At 62.0% G+C, this 20,171-nt stretch overlaps 2 protein-coding genes across 2 annotated transcripts in view; one reads left to right on the forward strand and one right to left on the reverse strand.

Moving 5' to 3' along the window:
- Positions 1 to 287: 287 nt before the first annotated feature.
- DPH1 (diphthamide biosynthesis 1) lies at positions 288 to 17,935 on the reverse strand. Its single transcript, XM_014254851.2, has 12 exons — positions 17,869 to 17,935; positions 17,033 to 17,179; positions 14,713 to 14,776; positions 7,170 to 7,291; positions 5,338 to 5,492; positions 4,606 to 4,727; positions 3,336 to 3,404; positions 2,471 to 2,627; positions 1,489 to 1,589; positions 1,187 to 1,265; positions 748 to 879; positions 288 to 407 (listed from the first exon to the last, which is right to left on the reverse strand). The coding sequence occupies exons 1-12, from the start codon at positions 17,915 to 17,917 to the stop codon at positions 333 to 335; spliced, it is 1,272 nt and encodes a 423-aa protein (XP_014110326.2). The 5' UTR covers positions 17,918 to 17,935; the 3' UTR covers positions 288 to 332.
- A 1,845-nt stretch (positions 17,936 to 19,780) lies between these two features.
- The window catches only part of RTN4RL1 (reticulon 4 receptor like 1), a 29,576-nt gene continuing 29,185 nt past the window's right edge, over positions 19,781 to 20,171 (forward strand). The window contains exon 1 of the mRNA XM_088066170.1: positions 19,781 to 19,867. Within this exon, the coding sequence (XP_087922296.1) occupies positions 19,855 to 19,867 (13 nt within the window). The 5' untranslated portion in view covers positions 19,781 to 19,854. The remainder of the gene's footprint in view (positions 19,868 to 20,171) is intronic.

The raw sequence follows: 20,171 nt of genomic DNA on the forward strand, positions 1-20,171 counted from the left end.
CCCTCGCGGAGGTGACGCGCGCCCCCTGGCGGCGGGAGGTCGCCAGCGGGTGAGGAGGGGGCAGCCCCGACGGGGCGGGACGCGACCCCCGGGGCGATGGCGGCGGCCGGGACAGGGCAGCAGCACGGCCTGGTCTTGCAAGGGGCAACTCCCCACGGACAGCCGGGCTCGGTCCTTGCGGGCAGTGGTGTCGTCGATGTACGGGGTGCGACCCCATCCATTCCGGCGATGGCAGAGCGGGTCCCGGTGGTGCTCACCCTGGCGGGAGCCACCAGCGGTGCCCCCGCCGCTGCCCGTGCCAGGTCCCAGAGCGCGGCAGCTGCGGGCGACGCTCACGGGGCTGCGGGGTCCCCGGTGCTTGGCTGCTCCCCAGCCTCGGGCGGGGCGGGGGGCGCGGCTGCCTTGCCCTGCAGGGAGAGGGAGGGTCAGGGATGTCCCAGCCCCAGCCGGAGCTGCGATGAGCCAGCCCGTGCCCAACCCGCGGGGCACTGCGGAGGGAACCCCCCGCCTTCCCGGGGAGCCGCGGGGCTCGGCAGGCGCTCACCCCGAGCAGGGCTGGGGGGCTCCGCGTGTACCCCCGGGCCGGGCTGGCGCTGTCCCCGTTACTGTTCGATGGCAGCGACACCACGGGGTGGCGCTTTTGGTACGCGGCACCGGGCACCGAGCGGCAGCCGGTGCTCAGCCCTTCCCGGTGCTCTCACCGGCCCGACGGACGGAGCGGGGACTCGGTGACACCCCGCTGCCCACCTGTGCCGGCCGCCCGCGGCGCGGGGGCTGTGTGCCACCGTGGTTCACCGTCCACGGCCCCAGGGACTGGCTGGCATAGAAGTCCATGGGATAAGGCTGCTGCCACTCGATGTCCTGGAGAGCCACCGCAGCCTGCGGAGAGGACCGGGGATGAGTCCCCGAGCAGCGCCCATGGAGGGGGAGCTGGTGGTGCCGGGAGAGGTCCCGGCATCCAGCTTGGCGTGCTGAGGAGGGCACTGCTGGGGCAAAGCTCGAGGCACTGGGAATCCCACAGGTTTCACAAAAGATTGGATATCCCAGCAGCATGCCTGGACTGCATACAGAGCACACAGATGGAGAGAGGAGGGGACGCTGTCTGACACAGGGACATCCCCAAGCCTGCTCTGGTGCATCACCCCAAGCCAGGACTGTCCCCCCCAAAATGGAGAGGGGTGCTCACCTCATAGGGTGTCAACAGTGGCTTGCTGAAGGCTTCTCCCCAGTCGATGGAGAGCCGGGGACAGGCTACCTGCACCCACCTGGAAGGGAAATGTCACAATGGGGATGAGCGTTTTGGGAAGAACAAGCCACAGTGAAGTCCCTCAGCAGAACCCCAGAAGGTCCTTACTGTGCCAGCACCACCCTGCTACGGACAGCCACGCCCCTTCCCTGCACAGTGACGGATGTGTCAGGGACAGCTTCAAGCAGGAATTCCACAGGGTTGGGACACCCTGAGGCTGGAGGGGGGTCAGCAGCACTCACACATCCACCTCTGGGAAGAGCTTTAACTTGCTGGGGAAGATCTCAGACAGCAGCACCCGCACATAGGGCCGGCCCAGGGCACGGAGACGCAACTCCAGGTGCTGCAGGGGAAAAAGGCACCCAGCAGGGTTAGGGTCCCCCAGCCCACAGCCCCTTCCTGGCCATGAGACCCTCTGTGGGTCCCAGTTCAGCCCCACAGCCCCATCCCCTTGGCAGTCATAGGCCAGACTGCGGCCATAGCTCTGGCTTGTGCCCAGCTCTCCCCAGCACGTGCCTCAGCCTAATGAAGTAATTACTGCTCAATGACAACAATCTGTTCTCGTTAGCGGCTGCCTGCCCTGGGACACCCGCCTGTCATGGGCTGGCTGCAGCCACAGCTTTCAGGAGGAGGAGAGGGGCCAGAGATGTCCTTGTCCTGCAGAGCTGGCACTAATCGCCCCCTGCCCCGTGCCTGTGTCCTGCCAACTGTGGAAGAGCAGCTGCTGGGACCTTGCTGCCCTGCTCTGCTCCCTGGTCCCTGCACTGCCTCAAACCTCACCTGTGGCTACCCCAGAATTTCTGGGTGTGAGCACGACCACCACACTCAGAGGGTAGAACTCTGCTGTCCTGCTCCCCTCACCCAGCCAGGGTGCAGAAAGCACCAGCACAGCAGCTGAGCAGGGACGCTGAACCTGATCGGAAGTTCATCCAATTAAAACAAACCCAGCCAATTAATTGCCGAGCTGCCTGGGCGGAGGGGGGTTCTCCGAGACTGGCCAGCTCTCCCCAGGAACGGGTTTAATGAGTCCTTGTCCAGCCTCCCTCGTCTGCTGCTAATTGCCCATGCAGACCGGGCCAGTGGCCACTGATGGGCCACCAGCAGTGCCACATCCACCCTCACCCTGGCAGCGAGGACAGCGATGGTGCCATCGCCATCAGTGCTTCCCCCCACCCAACAGCAGCGCCTGCTGCCCAGTAGGGACAGTGGGGACAAGGCTGGTACCTGTAGGATGCTGGGGGAGCCCTGACGGCCCAGCGTGCCCAGGATGAGTCCCCAGCAGCGGGCACTGGTGGCAGCGCGGATGGCGTCCTGCCGGGCGCAGTGCATGCGCTCGTGGCTGTAGTGCTCCTGCGAGAACACTTTGCTGTAGGGATCGTACCTGCAAAGCACAGCCAGGCTCACACGTGCTCCATCACCTGCCCTCCTCCCAGTGATGCCGGTCCCTCATTAGCACTAATTGCCTCCCACAGCATCTGTCCTCCTGGCTGATGTAGGACCCAGCCGGTTCCTTATGGATAGGGACAAGTGTCCCACCACAGCACCCCAACACCCAGCACAGCCTCGGCTCCGTTCTCGGCTTCACACTCAGCTCCCCCCCACCCTGGCTCATCAATTATAAAGAATTCTTTGATTTGTTGCTTTGTTTGACGAGGAGAATTTTAATCAAATCCCACTCGGGTTTCGGCAGCTTCACCAGTGCCATAAACCTGACGTGCGCCTCCCGCTCCTAACAAACGACCTACTAGGAAATTCAGATTCCACCAAATGGGCCCAGCCTTTCACTCCTGATATTTCATCTGCTTTCAGCGGCCTCATCATCACGCTTTATGGCCTCTGCCTGCAGCAGCCGTGCTTTAATGGCTGCACCTCCACGAGCTTTCACAGGTACTTGTCAAAATGTTTATATTCAGCCGGAGTAAATGGCTGGTGTTCATCTCCCCCAAAGCACCTCCTCACCCACCCCATGGCCTCTCACCTGCCCCTGCCTGCTGCTGACAGCTACCTGCCCAGCCCTGGGGTGTTCCTGGGGTGCACACGGGGACAGATGGGGTGCTCCCCGCCATGGGATTGGAGTGGGTGTGTGTACCTGTATGCAGGTATCCCTGGGTTGGCAATCATGATGGACTCCAGGTGGAAGCGCCCATCGCCCAAATACCTGCCGAGAGGGGAGGGAGAGCTATGGCACTGGGAAACAGCAGCAAGCACCCCATCCACGTGTCCACTGTTTTCCCAAACTGCAGGACAGTGGAGATACCAGCAATCCAAGCTCCTGTGCTGGGACACAGGGGCAGCAGGCGCAGCCAGGGCTCCCTGGCATGGCAAGGTTGGAGAGGCAGCCATGCTCAGAGCAAGGAGGGGTGCTCACACCAGCACGGGGTGGCTGGGAGCTGCTCCATCTCAATGGCTGGTTCTAGACGTTGCTGCTTCCATTTCTAATCGGATTTCCAGTCAGCAATTACATTTCAAAGCCTTTCATTCAGCTGCCCTAATGGAGTGAGGGCTTGGAAAATGAATTCAGACGTAAAACTTGACTAGATTTTGCCCTTAATTGGAGAATGACATTTTGGGAGATCAAAGCTAATTTGTCTGCAAAAGTTAGCCCCAGAGATGGTGCAAAGAAGAAAATAATAACGCAGGGAGGACGCAGGTAAGGCCGAGTGCACCTGCGCGGGTTGGTACCGCACTGCCGCTCCTCTGCCAGCTGAAAGGACCCACTGTCAGCAGTGCAGTGCCAGCCTGGCTGCCCCTGCCTGCTCCTGATGGCCTTGGAGAGACGGAAAGTGGCTCAGGATGAATCCAGAGCTCCCACTGACCCCATGCCCAGCAATCTGGAGCCCAGCTCCCTGCCTGGCTGTGCCTGGAAAGGCACCATTGCTGTTGGGCAAGAAGTGTGGGCAAGAAGGAGCTCAGCAGGGCCCAAACCCACACCTGGGCTCCCCAGCTCCCCCCAAGGGTGGGGTCCTTGTATTTATTTATTCTGCAGCACACTGTATTCACAGTACATTAAGCATTTCCATTACCTAAAATAATTAGGTGATAGGAAGCGAAGTGCTCCCTCTAATTTGCTGTCCTTAAATAAAATTAATGTTGCTGTGATGTTGGGCCCCGGCCATTTGTCTTTTCCAATTATCCACCCGCCCTTCCATCTATTATCTATTCTGATATACGACTCAATTATTTCCTCTGTGCTACAAGCACACGCCACTTAAAGCAGCGTGAGGAGCTGAAGGGGGCCCATCCCAGCCTGTGGATGTCCCTCACCACCCCCCAAAACTGCACAAAACTAGGTAGGGGGTGTAGGAAGGATGGGAAGTCTGGGCCAGGCAGGAGGGTGGTGAAGGACCCCGGGTACTTACACAATGGCATCCGTGTCCTGAGCAAGCCGGGGTGACGTGCAGCCCAGGATCTCTCCTGGGGACAGCGGCTTACACTGGGGCACACACACCTTGTACTGGGAGCGCAGCTCCTGTGACACTGCCTGTGGGAGATATGGTGTCAGCAGGGACAGGCCATGGCACAAAGGGTGGCTGAGGACCCTTGGGGACACCCCAGTTGTGGCAGTCCCAGACCCAGTGGGGGAGAACCAGCCTGCTCGGGGTGGCACCAGGAACAGCCCCGCACAGCCGGGATGCTCAGCGAGGCTCAACAAACGTATCAATTAAAAGACAAGGGAAAAGGCTTAACGCTTGGATAGCCCCGTGTTTAGATAGACACGGCTCAAGAGGCCCATTCATCTCCTCCTGCCCTGCCCAGCCGGCCGTTCAGGGCCAGACAGACAGACCCGCCGGAGCTTCCCCGGCCGCTGCCGGCACTGCATCAAAATGCCAAGTGCTCCACCGCCTGCCCTGACATTTCCAGAGCAGCTCCCGGGGGAGCTGGGGAGGGGTGCTGCCATGAAACATTGATCAGAGTTATTATAAAGTACTTGATCAACATTATGGCAGCGGCACGTTACTGCAGCGACTCGTCAGAGGGGAACCAGCTCCACCAGCACTCCGGGGCAGTGCTCCCAGCGCAAGGTGCGATGGGGAAGGGCTGAGCCAGAGGAAAACTCAGGAGGAGACAAAAGCCAGGGATTTCCATCTCACCTGCACCGTGGAGACGAACTGGATGGTGCTGACCAGGGCCAGGGAGGTGCCCGCCGCAAAGTTGAAGCGAATGGTCTCAAGAAAATGGGATGCATCGATCTTTATGTCCACGAACACATAGAGCATCTTCAGCCCCTGTGTGGAGTCGATGGGAACTGGTGATGGGAAGAGACAGGGTCTGAGTGTGGGGTACACCCGGGGCTCCAGTGAGCCCCAAGCTGTTGCTGCCTGCAGCTGGGGAATAAAGCATGTTGGTGAGGCTCCCTGTGCCCCAAACTGCTCTGGCACAGGCAGGGTGGGCTGTGCCACCCCGCTTTGTGCTGGCACCCAGGGCAGGGGGTACAGATGGGAGCCACTGAGAGCACCCGCTCCTTTCTCTCCAGATAATGGCAGCCTGGGGAATCAATGAACACAAATCTAATTACCCCTGGTGCTAAGAAGCCTTTGTCACCACGATTAAGTGAATAATTAAAGTACACAGAGTCCACATCGATCTGCAGCTCCGCGTTCACTTCCCATTTTGGTGCTCTTCCCTGATCACAATTAAGTGCAAATTACTCCCTCCTGTGGGGCACGTGGGGCTGGGAAGGAGCAGGAAGCATCTGTGTGCCTCACCATTGGCCACCCAGGTGACAGGACCACCGTGGACAGTTCAAAAGGAGCCCAGCATCCTCACAGCAGCCCGTGGGTAACCCAGGGTGCCCTGTGACCCACCCAACCCAGAGCAGGCAAGGGCACCAAGGCCACAGGCAGCAGATGGCAGCTGGGCTGGTGACAGTCAGCCTGGCAGTGCCTGCCTGTCCCTGCAGGGAGCAGCTCCAGCTGATGTGACTCCCATTCCCTGGAGCAGCCTGATGGATACGGCTCCTTCCTCCCCTTCCCGCTGTTCATTCATGAGCAGCAGGCTGCAAACCAGGAGTTTTATACTCCCTGTTCCAGTGGTGCCCATAACCCTCCTTCCATAACAAAGCACCTAGCACACATATTTATTACCACGAATGCTCACACCGACGTGGCTTTCAGGACAGAGTTCTCAACTGGGGAGTGAGTATTTCATACAGAGCCCGATGCAATTCTTCAAACCCGTTTATAGGACCCCATAAACGTCCAGGAGGGCTGCCAGGTGCTGGGAGTGTGGCAGCAGCAGGAATGCACACACCTCCTATTCACTATGGCAATTCTGCAGATCCACCTTAAAACCCAGAGCGTCTTATTGTTATTTTTGGGCTGATTCCATCCTGGGTGGACTTCAAAGTTAGCAGCATCTGGGACAGCAGTGCAGTTTCCATGGCAACTGGATCCAGAGTACTGTCCGCCTGGGGAGCACACAGCCTCCTCCTCCCTTCCCCGCCCAGCCTGCACTGTACCCGCAAAGCCGAGCGGGACCCCCAGGCCCTTGCTCTCCTCTGCCATCATTCCCTTCCTCATCACTCCACAGAGGCCAGGTGAGGGGCAAGAGCAGCCTCATCCCTGCTGGCAGCTCCTGGGCCAGCTGGGTCCTGCCAAGCCATGGCCTTGCTGCTCTGCTCTTGGGGACAACAAGGCTGGATCCGTGCGCTGCTGCAGCAGCCGAGCAGGATGAGCACGCCTTGCTGCACCCAAAATCCTGCCTGTGAGCAACCATCCAGCCAGCCTGGCCCCATCCAAAGCCAGCAGCTGAGAGATCAGAATGCCCTTTGGGAAGGGATTAGTTTCGGCACTAAGTCTCCGAGCTGGCGTCGAGAGGGGTGTGGAGCTGCTCGGCGTGGCACGGTGGCAGCGGCACAGCCTCCACAGTGTGCACCCACCCACACGGCCACCCCAGCAGCACCCCGGGACTCAGTGGCACCTACTTAGGCAACTGTGGCCGTAGTGCACCAGGAAGTCAGCGCCCAGGGCCCGGGCCGTGTAGTCGTCCACGCAGCAGGCGCCGTAGGTCACGTCACCCATCACCACCGCCTCTGCACCCGTGAATCTGTGGGAAGGCACAGCACTGAGGGTCACGGCTGCGTCACCACAGTCCAGGCTCTGCCCCCCAGCCTCGTGGCGTGTCACTATGCGGGGACCCCGCGCTGCCATCGAGCCACGCGCTGAAGAGGACAAGCACTGGCTACTCTCCGAGATGTCAACATGATTAAGCTGGAGAGCGGTAATCCGCCTCTTCAATTGGGTAAAGCTGTTTGCAATTCAGCGGATTATCCACTCATCAAACAATACGCTGCCAGATTCCTAATGCTCCAGCAGGGAGAGCAGCAGAGGGAGACCCGGCACAGCGTGGTGCCACTGCTTCCACCAGACAGCCCTGGGCACTGGAGTCACCAGGATGGGCAGAAGAGGTGCCCTGGAATCCCCTGCGGTGCCAGCCAAGCCATCATCATCCCATACCTGAGCACTGTGTGAGCCGGTGAATCCAATCTGCACCTGGCTGTGCCACCCCCGCATGCCGGTTTGGCCAAGCTGGGTGACCTCCAGAAGAGCTGGTGCTTGAGTGGCACTTGGCAAGGGAAAGCGCCAAACCACCACTGGTGCTGTCCCCTACCCTCAGTGCTTCAGTCCAAACCCACCTGGCACCTGCCAGCCTGTGGGTGAAGGGGCACACACCAGCAGTGAGCAGCAAAGCCAGGACTCTGGCATGATTTAGAGGCACCACCTTTGTGGGTATTTATTGCACCATTTTGGGGGATTATTAGCTTGGCTGCCTTCCCAGGGAGCTGCCGCAGCAGGATGAGAGCAGGTATTGCCATGACAAAGCCCCGTGCCTGGAAGGGCTGCTTAAACCAGATGCTAATTCCTTATTTACTTGAGGCCTGGCTGTAGCTCGGTGCCAGCGGGGTCCCCCCTGCTGCTGGCACAGGGGACCAGGGAAGGAGGAGGCCCTGGCACAGCGTCACCCCCTGCAGCACCCATGGCTGGCTAGGGGCCAGGGTCCCGCGCCCCCCACAAGCGCCAGGCAGGGAACGTTACGTCGGCGGCAAGAATAGAAATGGTGGGCAGAGCTGGGCAGATGGCAGAAGGTGGAGAAATGGCGGAGCGTGCTGAATATTAACAGCTCCGGCCCATCCGCCAGCGCCCGGGGAGGGGGACAGGGGAGCAGCAATGCTGCAGCACCCCCGAGGAGGGGACACAGCCATTCTCACCTCCCCAGTCCTGCCTGGGCAGCTCCCACTCCACAAGGGTTGGGGATACAGCTGGAGAGCGTCAGAAGATGGGGTGGATCCTGCCAGCACCCAAATCCTGCGATTCCTCACGGCCAGCGTGGCCTGGATGCGAGGATGGCTCCTCCGCTGCCCACGTGGCCACACCATGGGGCTGGGGGCTACCAGTGAAGGTTCGAGAAGGCTATTCCCACCCTTCCAAGCCCCCAGCCCCCTCCTCTAATGAGAGGTGATGAGATGAACATGAATCAGACTCCACACATCTCAGCAAAAGTGGAAAATTATTCAGCTCCTTAAGATTCAGGATGGGGAGGTCTGACTCAGAGCGGCAGCCAGCGCCGCTTAATTTTTTATAGATTAAAATGTATGCAAATTGGCCCAAACCCCAGAGAAAGTCCCTGGGGGTGAAGAGCAAGAAAGTGAAATAGCAACGGTGGAAGGAGGAGGGCAGAAGTGCCCGTGGCCCTGTGGGGCTGCAGCTGGGCAGGGAGAGGAGGCTGAGCCCTGCGCTGGCCATGGGCAAGATTCCTCCTTTGGCTTCAGGGAGTGGAGTCACAGGTGAGCAAAGAGGCCACGGGATGGTGCCTGGTGAGGAGGGGACCCAACGGTGCTGGAGCCTGGTAGTGCTGCAGGAGGGGCTCCAGGACGGCATGGACCGGGATCGCCCGCTCCGGCTGGGCTGGACAATCCAGTGGAGCCGTAATCATCTCCCGAGACAAATCAAAGGCAAGCACCAGGGCCTCCCCTTGATGTTTTAATCAGTTCGGTGTCGCCAGAGTCTTTCATCAAACTACAGAGGAAGGAAATGTCAATTAGCAGCCACCTGCCTCCGATGCGGGCTGGGGAGCTGCTTGCCAGCCAGCCCAGACCAGGACGCAGGCAAGGGGCAGCCATGGCAGCGTTCTTGTGTTTTGTGCCCCTGGAAGTTGTCACAGCCACGGATGGGTCCCAGCAGCGTGCTGGCAGTGGTGACAGGGATGTCCCCACCCAGTGCTGAGACGCTCCTTACAGCTGGGAGCTCATGAATATTGAACACGTGGGGAGGTTATTCATCTTTTACGTCCCGCAAACCCCGGCTCATTCTGAAAAACCGCCTGGCCTTAGCATTTTTCTCATCTCCCCCTAATTCATTATCTGCTCCTTTAAACAGATGGCTCCCAAAATCCCATTTATAAAGCCCCATGCTCAGCACTGGCAGGATGTGCTCCAGGGCGGGCCAGGTCCCGGCCCCAGTCCCAGCTGGGACCCCCAGGCCCTCCCAGCTCTGCTCCCCAGCGCAGGATGGAGGCAGCAGCAATCCAGGGACAAGTTTTGGGGCTGAAAACACTGGGTCAGAGACATGCACACATGGGGCCTGCATGTCTCCAAGCATGGGGGTAGCCAGTCCCCGTCACCTGAGCACAGGCACTTGGTTGGAGCGGCCCTGATTTATCCCAGCCCCTCAAAAAATGAATGAGAGCATTTGCTGCTGGCAGGAGTGCGAGGTCCCTTGGCAGTGTGTGAATGATACAGTGCTGGTCCTCAAACCATGAGGCAGAGCTGCTCTCCCCAGCAGAGACGAGTCCTCAGCCCCTGTGTGTCCACCAGCCCTTGTTGGGGAGGGTGTTGAGGGGACTGGGCTGAGAGTGGCCAGGACCCCTGTGCTATGGGAGGATGGAGACAACACTGGGATGATGTCAGGGTGCCTGCATGCTGTGCCGGGAACAGGGACATGGTGCAGCCTGCCCCTCGCCTCACAGCCACCTGCCTCACCTGCATGTGGCCCTTCAAATACCCCACAAGCACCCCATGATCACCCCACGAACTCCACACCCACTGCCTGCCCTGTGCCCAAGCCCAGCATGTCCCAGGACACCCGTGGGTGCTGCTGTCCTGGGCTGTGGGGGCTGAGCCCAGCCCTGGCCGGGAACAGTGCACTTAATTAGCGGAGAAGCCCATCACCAAGCCCCATTACCAGACTCCCAACTTCATTAGCACAGGAAGGCTGCACGTAATTAAAATAATGAGTTTGCTATTTTATTGCAATTGGTGCTGGAAGAGCCCAGCTGCAGCTGGGCAGTGATGGGACCTCACAGAGCTTCTGCAAGCGGGGCACAGTGGGGAGAGGTGGGTGTCCCCACATCCCCCCAGGAGAAACCATCTCCAGCTGGGTCCCCTCCCCTGAGGGCACTTCCTACTCTGTCCTCACTATAGGTGGCAGGGCAAACACCTCTCAAGGGGCACATCCCAGGGCACCCCAGCTTTCCTGGTCCCATAGCAGCAGGAAAACCCCACAAAAAGACAAACCAAGGGCACGTTGGTTGTAAAACCACCATGACCATCCTGTGTCTGGATGGTGCCTGTCCCCTGTTCACAATGGTCACATCACAGAGCTCTGTGGGACACAAGGAGGTGGCATGGGGCACCTGGTGGTGGGCACCACACCTGTGCTGGCACATCCCAGCCCTGGAAGGTGACAGCCCTATAGACCCCACACATTCCCTCCAGCCACATCCCCCTGGCGCAGCCACCACCCGGGTAGAAGGTTTTGAACATCTCCAATGAAGTGAGAACTTCACTCCTCCTAATGATGCTGTTGTGTGGTTAATGACAGTGATTAAATTCCCCTGCACAGTGTGCACCCGCTGCCAGCGCCTCCAGGTTGTGCGTGAAAGGACGAGGGAAGAAGGGAAGGCAGCGCTGGCCGGCAGAGCCATGGCACTGTGCACCTGAGGCCACATCCTGATCTGTGTCAGTGTCCCAGGGTGGCCTTTTGGGACCCCCTGGTGATGCTGCCAGCTTCATCACAGCATTCAGTACCACACTGCTCAGTGCCACATGGCAGACCTGCCTGGCCAAGGGACCTGGTGCCTGCTGGCACTGGGAACCTGCTGGGCACACCAGCCATGGCACCGGGGACTGTGGGGCACACCAGCCATCAGGGCCTGTTTTGTGTCAGCCATAGTGGGGCATTTCAAGCTCTGCCACAGCTGTTGGGTTGTGCACACAGATGTTTAACTCTTTATTGCTCAACCAGGACTCAATGTCACTCCAAGATGTCCCCATATACTCCTAAGTCACCAGGATAAGACGAGGATGGTCTGCACCCCTCCAGCACTGCCTCTCATGGATCTTCAAAAGCCATTGGGAGTGGGGAGGTGTTTAAAGCTGCAGCAGGGCAGCCTGTGTGGGCATCAGGACACTCCTGTGCCCCTCTGCCACTGCCCATCCCCGCCACCGAGCCCTGGCTGATTAGCAGGAGCCTCTCACCCCAGCGTGGCACAGGAAGACAGAGGGATTAGCAGCTGTGAAGCCTGACAGCCGACTTTATTAACACGGAATCAAAAGCCCAGCTGAGAGCCCAGCTGATCCGTCTGCTCCAGCCCCGCCAGGGAGGGGAGCGGGGGCCCGCTCCTGGCTGCACAGCCCCCAGCTGCAAGCTGGTGGCACAGGGGGACACGACTGCCACCTCCCCGGCACGACAGCGGGTGGGCTGGGGGGCTGGGCCCCTCCCTGAGCTGTGGTCCGAGCTCCCCCCACACGGCTCTCCACACTGCCACCCCCCAGCACGAGCTCCCCTCTGCCGAATGACATCAGCCGTGACAAATGGAGCCAATTTGGAAGGTGCCGCAGGAGCGTCGTGATGTGGCACCGGCAGCGGGCAGACCCCGGCCCCACCGCCCCCCCCGCAGCCCGGCCGCTTGCCCCGGCACATCTTTGACAATGACAAACCTATTAAGGGTAATTAACTGGCCTCACACTGGTCAATGCTCCAAGACTGCTCCTGATTTCAAAAGCTCCAGGCTAAGAACCCCACTGGCCTTTCCAGCGGTGGCTGCGATGCTTCGGCTACATCTTCATCCCTGCAGCCTCTCGGGGCTTGGCAAGCGCCAGTACGATGCTGGGAAACTCAGACAGGCCCCACCTGGCCGCCCCCTCCCCTCTTTACTCCACGGAGCTCCCCGGGGGCCTGCTCACTCCCACATGGCAGTGAGGGACGTGGTGACACTGCCATCCCACTGCACGGGGACAGACAGACGCACAGCAAGCACTGTGTCCTCTCGGAGCCGGCTATGATGCGGGGGAGTGAGCCACATCCCCGCTCTCGGCTCTCCCCAGCACCACCAGGCCACGGCACAAATATTCTATTAAAAGGCAGCTCCAGCAGAAAGGATAAATATTCTGTCTGAGTGGCAGCTGACACGGCTCCAGCTCAACTGAAACACACAGGGGTGGCCACTGTCACCCCAGGGCACCAGCCCTGGGCATGGCTCTGCAGCCAGCAGCAGAGAATGCAGGGGAGGGGGAACTCCCTCCCCAAACTCCCACCAGCAAGGACGAGGCAGGAGGCTGTGGGCATGGGCTGGGAAAAGGGGCTGCTCACTGAGCAATGCCCCCCAGGGGCACACAGGTATTCCTGTCACGCTCAGCCCTCACATCCTCTCTGTCACCAGGAGGAAGGGGACACTAGTGCAGGGCTGATGGCACCACAAGCCCCTGTCCCCAGCCTGGCCACGGCAGCCAGAGCACACAGCTGCAGCCATTCCTGTCACGTCGGAGGCTCATCCGGCCCCAGCACTGGGTGAGGAGGGCCAGCAGGAGCAGGCGGCGAGCTGCGATTCCACATTAATGCTGGCGATGAATATTAATAGCAGGAAGAGGCAGAAACTAACGAGGCCACCTGCCGATTCACACCTCACCTCCAGCAACGTAACCAGGTCCCCAGTGTGTCCCCAAGTGTGTCCCCAAAAGAGCGGACACAGGGCTGGGCTCACTCCTGCCCACAGCCACAATCCTCTGGCTGGCGGTGCTGCTCACAGCCACGTCCCCAGGCAGGGGCACGGATGGCACCCAGTGCTCCCAGTAAGGGAGTGGCAGTGGCATGGTGGTACATGGTGGCAGTGAGGGAAGGATACGGCCCTCCTACTCAGCCTTGAAGCCATCCCACATCCAAACACCATCCCATCAGTGCCCCCACATCCCTTCCCTTGGTTGGGCACCTCCACCCATGCAGCACCCCTCACCAGCCCTGTGGAGCACCCCTAGCAAAGAGGGTGAGTCCAGCAAGGATGCCAGCACCCCAGAATCCATGGGCACCCTGGCATTCAGCACCCTGGAATCCACCATCCACCGGGAAGTGGGGCTTAAGGTTTCATTCAGATAAAAGAGCCCCTTAATCCGCTGCCTTTGAAGTCGGAGACTTGAAAGCGGCTGGGTGCCAAAGCTGGAGAGGAGGCAGCTCCACTTAAAGGGACAAACCCACGCGTTGCTGCCCACGCTCACACCCACCCCTGCCCTCCGCGCCCGTCCCCTGCCCGCTCCCACCTTCCCACCGAGTGCGGGGCTGCCGCGATCCCCGCAGGGGAGGCGATGGCAGAGCAGGGACAAAGCCCACGGGCACGGCTGCCTTCCCACCCAGCACAGCAGCGGCAGCTCGCCTCGGCTCGGCGGGGAGGCGAGGCTGCTGGCCTCGGCAAGGCAGCTGCTAATGAGTGCCACGACCCCGATGGCAGACGAGGCACGAAGTGCTATTAGCGCTAATTCATTGTGCTAAAACAGAGAGGGGCTGCGGTGGGTGGGGAGGAAGGAAGAGGATCTCAGCAGGAAAGAGATCACGGCCAATTTCTGCAAGGTGCCTGCATCCACTGTCACTGCACTGCCCAGCTCCTCTCTCCAGTGCCTCAGCCTCGCCTCTCAAGCGGCACAGAAAAATCAAGAGAGGAGCCGTGGCCAAGGGGTCACCCAGCAGGAGTGACCCCTTCCACGCCATCACCGTGGCCTCAAGCCTCCCCAGGCACAGCGAGGCTGCCCCTGCACATCCCGGTGCTGGGCAGGACGAGGGGAGAGGAGGATGGGTCCGTGCCGCAGCGGCGGCTCCGCTGTCCTGGCGAGCATGCGGGCACCAGGCTGGCAGCAGCCGCTTGTTGACACGGCTGCTCCCGGCTCCAGCACCCCCCAGGGGCCCTGACATGCTGAGCCTGTCAGCAGCTCCTAGCACAGAGGAGAGGGGAGGAGAAGCCAAGCAGCGAGGGCTGGGCTGGCACCGTGCAGGTCCTTGTCCCCAGGGCTGGCAGCAGGTCCCTGTGACCTGCTTCAGGGCTGCCCAGCTGTGCCCAGCAAGGTTGTGGCCCCACAAAGGCAGCCATGGCACCCTCTCATCCATAGCCCTGGGCCTCATCCTGCCCAGTGGCCAACCCATCCCCAGCAACAGCCCCCATGCCCTCGGCAGCCCCAGACCCGCAGGGAAAGGCCACGGTCTTACCGCTCGATGATGTCAGCGATGGTGCAGGCGAACATGAGGAGCCCTTCTGGCATCTGCAGGGCCACTGGGAAGAGAAACAGCCACGGGGTTAGGAGGGACTGGAAGGGACATCCTGAAGTGGGGACCAGCTCAAGCTGCAGCCACGAACCATCCTCCCCAAACTAGCCAGGTGTTGGCCAAAAATCCGGGTGGCTCTGGCAGCTCGGGGGCAGACTGTCCTGCCTTGGGCCATATCCACTCTCTCTGTGCACACACCTCATCCCTCTCTGAACCCGCTGACACTGCTGGTCTGTCCTGCTTCCCGCAGTAATGACTTCCAGATTTTAATTATGTGCTGCACAGCAAAAGGTACTTTCTTCTGTTTATTTTAAACCTGCTCCTAATAATGTAAACGTGTGCCCCTGGTTTTCCTGGTACAAGAAAGAGCGAATAATTATCCCCTGTTCAGCCTCTCCACAACATTCACAATTCTACATCCCTATCATATCCCACTTCATTCACCTCTTTTCCAGCTAAAGGATCTAAATCTATTTAATCTCTCCTTATACAAAAGCTGCTCCAAACCCTTGATCATCTTTCACTGCCCTTCTCCACACCCCCCCTCCCAGTTTCTCCATTTCAGGAGGGCGGCCAGCAACAGCCGCAGCATTGTGCCTTGCAGGAATTTATTCAACAACAAATTATGTTTCCTCATTTGTTCCCTCCTCACAGCTCAGAACAATACCTCTTCCTCCAAAGGCCAGTGGACTGCCCAGTGCCTGGGGTCCAGCCAGGAGCCCCCCATGGGGTGGTGGGGAGGAATAGGGACCATGATGGAGGAAGCGAATGGAGGAGGCCCCATTAATCCCATTGTTGTTTCACCTCCCAATCCCACTAAGATATCCCAGCTTCCATGCTATCTATCCAAACACTCTCTCCAGATTCCCCTCCATCCCTGTGCTGCCAGGCCCAGCCTGCTGGCCAGTGTGGAGCTGCATAAAGGCCTGGCTCAAATCAGGCTGATCCCACCCTGTTCCAACTTGCAGGGCCCCAAGGAAAGTTGCACGTGCTCTACCAGCGCTTGCCTGACCTGGCAGGGATGAGGGTTCCATGTCCCAGCATCCCCCAGCCCATTTGAGACCCTTTTGGCCCATTTGGGGCTGCCCTCCACCCCAGATCTGCAAACAGGGGGGTGCCAGGAGGCGGCTGGGTCGCTCTCCACCATCACAGCACAATGGAGAAAGGGGGTGCTCCCCAACCCCCCCAAACCCCCCAGCAGGCAGGGCACAGGCAGGGCTGGCTGCAGCCCTGTGGGAGGCTGCGTTCCCCCAGCAACGAGCCCCTGGCTGGTCTGTGCACACGCGGATTTTTAAATCCCAGCACGGCTGGCTGGCTGATGGGCTCCGCTCCCAGCTCGGAAGCCTAAATCCCAGCCGCATATTTACATTTAATTAGGAGGTGCCAAGCAGCAAAACACAGCGAGGAAAGCCAGAGCAGCACGGCTGGGCGGCTTCGCCGCGTCCTGGTGGGGACACGTCCAGCCCTGACTCCCACAGCACAGCCGGGATGGGCTTGACAGCCCCACACCCTCCAGGCACCGCAGCCAGCAGCAGCTCAGCTTCCAGAACATCCCCCGTGACACCCGCCAGCCCTGCCAGCTCCGTGGCAGCAGGCAGAGACATTCCCAGGTGGATACAAAGCATTTCAAATGTGACTCTGCCACACAGCCCCATGAGCAGCCCCTGTCTGCACGTGAAGTCGGGCTGGGGACGCTGGTGACAGCCGGGGATGGAGGGGGAGGCTCCGTGTCCTGCTCCCCGTAGTTGATCACATATTGCTCAGTGGGATGCACAGGCTGTGCAGGGAAAGCCCTGGCACCACTCCTGAAGCCTCCACAATCATCCCCCGCTCCTCTGGGGTGACACAGCCCGCTAAGGAAGGTTCAGACCCGAGAGCAGCACGGCCCAGCTCCCTGCCGGCCCTCCCCTGTGCCCGGTGTTGGGGAGCTCCCCCTTCCCAGCCCCAGCAGTGTGTCAGGAAAGTGCAGGGAAAGAGAAGAGAGGCAAAAGGAGCACAGCAGGGACCTGGCCGGCATCCCAGACACATCTCCAGGCTGACAGGTCCGCGTAGCTCAACCTGTCCTGTCCAATGTGATTATAATCCAGAGATACAGATCTATTAACCTCCCTCGAGAGGAGGAGAGCTCCCCAAGACAGGGCCTAAACACACCGGTGGCACAGCAGCAGCTCGGCCCCACCCCTGCCCCACGGGGGTCCCACCGCGGGGGGCTCAGCAGCACAAACCAGCCCCAAAGCCGCTCATCCCCCGGCTCAGCGCTCACCCTTCCTGGCCTGAGCCTGCCGGATCCGCCAGATGGTCTTGGGGATCTCGAAGTTGTAGTTGGGGGGCAGGGCCTCCACCGCCTCCCGCAGCTCCGCGTTCCCGAGGATCTCCTGGGGGATCTGCTGGGCCACGAGTCGCGCTCGGGCTGTGGGACAAAGGGGGGACCCAAGGAGCCGTCAGAGAGCAGCACCCCGCACCCCAGGGACCACCAGCAGCCCTGCTGGCCTCATGCCAGTCCTTGCGTGGCTGTGCTCAAACCCCTCGGGACAAGCAGGAAAAAGGAGTGGGGTCCTGCCCTTCACGCTGGCGCTTTTTGGGGAAACAAAGAAGGCTTTTTTAGCAGTAACTGTGAAACCCTGTAAGCGCAGCTGGCTGTCCCCACGCCCAGGGGACAGCCCCGCAGGGCTCATCGGCCAGCAGCCCGGCGACATCCTAGCGCACCCCCGTTCTCCCAACAAGGGGATCCCGTTATCCCACCGGGAAAAAGCCACCCAGCGCCGGGTTATCCATCCCCGGGAGCCTCATCCTGAAGCCGCCCCCCGACAGCAGCCGCCCCCCTACATCTCGGCGATGCCAGAGTGCAGCGGGGGAGTGACAGCAGGGGGATTATTCACTATTTCCAGCCCAACACCGGCACTCACGAGCCACCAAACCCTCCCCGCACGGCCCACGGGACAACCGACAAAGGGCCAGCTGGGCCGGGCCGGCGGCGGGGGTGGCCGGCACGGTGGCGGAGCCCCCTCCCGCCACCGGCCCGGCCTCCCCCGTCGAGGCAACCAAAACAGCGCCCGGTAGCGGCACCGGGAGCCCCGCGCTGAGCCGGTCCCAGCCCACCTTTGGCGGGCACCGGGGCCGCGCTCCCGAGCCGCACGGGGGCCGCCATGGCTGTGGCGCACGTGGAGGCGGGAAGGCAGCACTAAGCGATCCCCGCGCAAGGCCGGAGCAGTCGCCGGCCGAGAGATCGAGCTCGGGAGCGCACCTGCGGGCCCCGACGGGACGGGCGGTGCGGCGGGGACCGAGCGCTCTCGCCACGGTCCCGGAGGGACACTGGGAGTGCAGCGGGATGTGACAAGCGCTGTGATGGCGGGGATGTCCGCCCTGTATGTCGGGGACGTGGTCCCGCCGTATCCCTCGCGGTGCTGACAGCTCCAGGGTTAATTGTCCTAACGTTAACACAGGGACGGGGCGGGGGCACCGGGGACGTTGTCATGGTAACGAGTCCGTGTGTGTGTGTGTGTGTGTGTGTGTGTGTGTGTGTGTGTGTGTGTGTGCGTGTGTGTGTGTGTGTGTGTGTGTGTCCCCCACGCCCGTGTCGTGGGACAGAAGCCACGTCACTACGAAGCATGGGGCAAGAGGGACCCGAGGATAATGGGGACATCCTGGAGACAATGGGATTCCCGATGGTGCCATACGGACAGCAGTGCTCCCGGGAACGGGATGTAACGGGATATAACGGGACCCTCTTGGAGCACTGGGGACAGCAGCCTTCCCCTTGGGATAACGGGACCCGCTGTGGGACAGAGGGAAGAAGGCAAGAGGGACCCTCGAGAGGCAGGAGAGACAGTCCGGGGTCCTCCAGGGGACGATGGAAGACCGAGGAGACAGCGGAAATCCCCCGAGGAAAGCGGCGATCCCGGCGGGGCAGTGGGGATAGCTGGGTTCCCAGTGGGATAACGGGACCCCCTGTGGTGCACAGGGGAGGAGGCGAGAGGGACCCTCCGGAGGCAGGAGGGACGGTCTGGGGACAGTGGGGACAGCTCGGGAGCAGTGGAGTGCCGGGATCGCGGCGGAGAGTGCGGGAACGGCAGGAACCGGGAGACAAAGGGAACAGCAGGAAGCGGGAGGCAGAGGGGACAGCAGAGCCCCCGGTGGGGTATCCGTGACCCTGGTGGGGCAGAAGGGACCCGGTGGAGCGGAGGGGACGAGAAAGGACGGAGGACACCGTAGGCGGCGGCTGGGACAGCACGGACGGAGGATCGGACGGCGGCATCTCGGCAGAACACGGCGACACGGCGGGCAGAGGGGACGATAAGGGGCCGAGGGGACGGCGTGTCCCCGGGGAGCGGCAGGGACGGGGCTGGGCAGGCGGGACAGCGGGGACAGCCGTGACCACGGCAGGCACGGGGCGGCGCGGCGGAGCCTCGGTGCGATAACGGGGCACCGTGTGCACACGACGGCAGAGGCGACAACGATGGGCCGGGAGTGACAGTCGGTCTCGGGAGGACCGCAGAGCCCCGGAGGGGCGGCGCTGGGCCATACCCCCCGGTGGGGCGGAGGGAGGGCGGCGGCGCAGGGAACGGGAGCAGCGGCACTTTCACGAACTGTCCACGGGAGGCGGGAGAGGCGGCGGCGGCGGCGGTGGAAGGGGGGGCCCGGGGGGGGCTCGCCCAGCCCAGCCCGGCCCGGCCCCGCCCTGCCCGCCCCGGCCCTGCCCCCCCCCGCCCTGCCCAGCCCTGCCCGCCGCTGCAGGCAGCGCGCCACCGGCACCGGGCACCCCTTTATAGGCTCTGCCCGAGGGGGTGGGGGGCGGCGGCGGCCCCAGCCCCGAGGGGGCGGCTCCCCCCTAAAAGCCGGCGGCGGGACGCGCGGCGGGCAGAGGCGCGGCCGGCGCTCCCCGGTGGTCCGGGGCCGGCGCTCCCCGGGGCCGCTGCGGCTCGGCCCGCCCCGCCCCCCCGGGGGGCGGTCCCCCGGGCTCCGGCTCCTCGTTCCCGGTACAGCAGCAGCCGCCGCCGCCGCTACCGCTCGCCGCCGCCGCGCCCGAGGCTCTGAGCGCCGCCGCCGCCGCCGCCGGCGGGAGACCGCGCCCGCCCCGGCTTCAAGATGCTCCGCCAAGGTGAGCACCGCACCGGGAGGGCACCGGGTGCCGCGGGCATCGGGGGCAGCAGGGCCGGCCCCGAAGTTTGTCTCCCCGCCGAAGTTGGGGCCGCGCCGCCGGGCGCCCCCCGCCGCCGCCGCGTTACCGGCGCCACCACCGAGGCTCGGGCACCCCCCGGGGAGCGGCACCGGAGGGAGCGCAGCGCGGCGGGGAGGCGGCAGACCGGGAGGAGCGAAAGGAGGCAGGGCGAGCGCCGGGTCCCGCAGGACCGGGGACGCGGCGGGTCCCGGAGGCACCGGGGTACGGCGGGTCCCGGAGGCAC

Source organism: Pseudopodoces humilis, chromosome 23 (genome assembly GCF_049639895.1).
Source record: "Pseudopodoces humilis isolate 2021_Gansu_Grassland_sample_001 chromosome 23, ASM4963989v1, whole genome shotgun sequence".
NCBI lineage: Eukaryota > Metazoa > Chordata > Aves > Passeriformes > Paridae > Pseudopodoces > Pseudopodoces humilis.

Bases quoted from the DNA above. Each gene is read 5' to 3' on its own strand.
- DPH1 (XM_014254851.2), bottom strand. From the start codon at position 17,917: ATGGCGGCCCCCGTGCGGCTCGGGAGCGCGGCCCCGGTGCCCGCCAAA. The intron at 14,777-17,032 runs GTGAGCGCTGAG...TTCTCTTCCCAG, and splicing joins GCAGGCTCAGGCCAGGAAGG to TGGCCCTGCAGATGCCAGAA. The intron at 408-747 runs GTGGGCAGCGGG...CTCTCCCTGCAG, and splicing joins GCCGCGGGCGGCCGGCACAG to GGCAAGGCAGCCGCGCCCCC.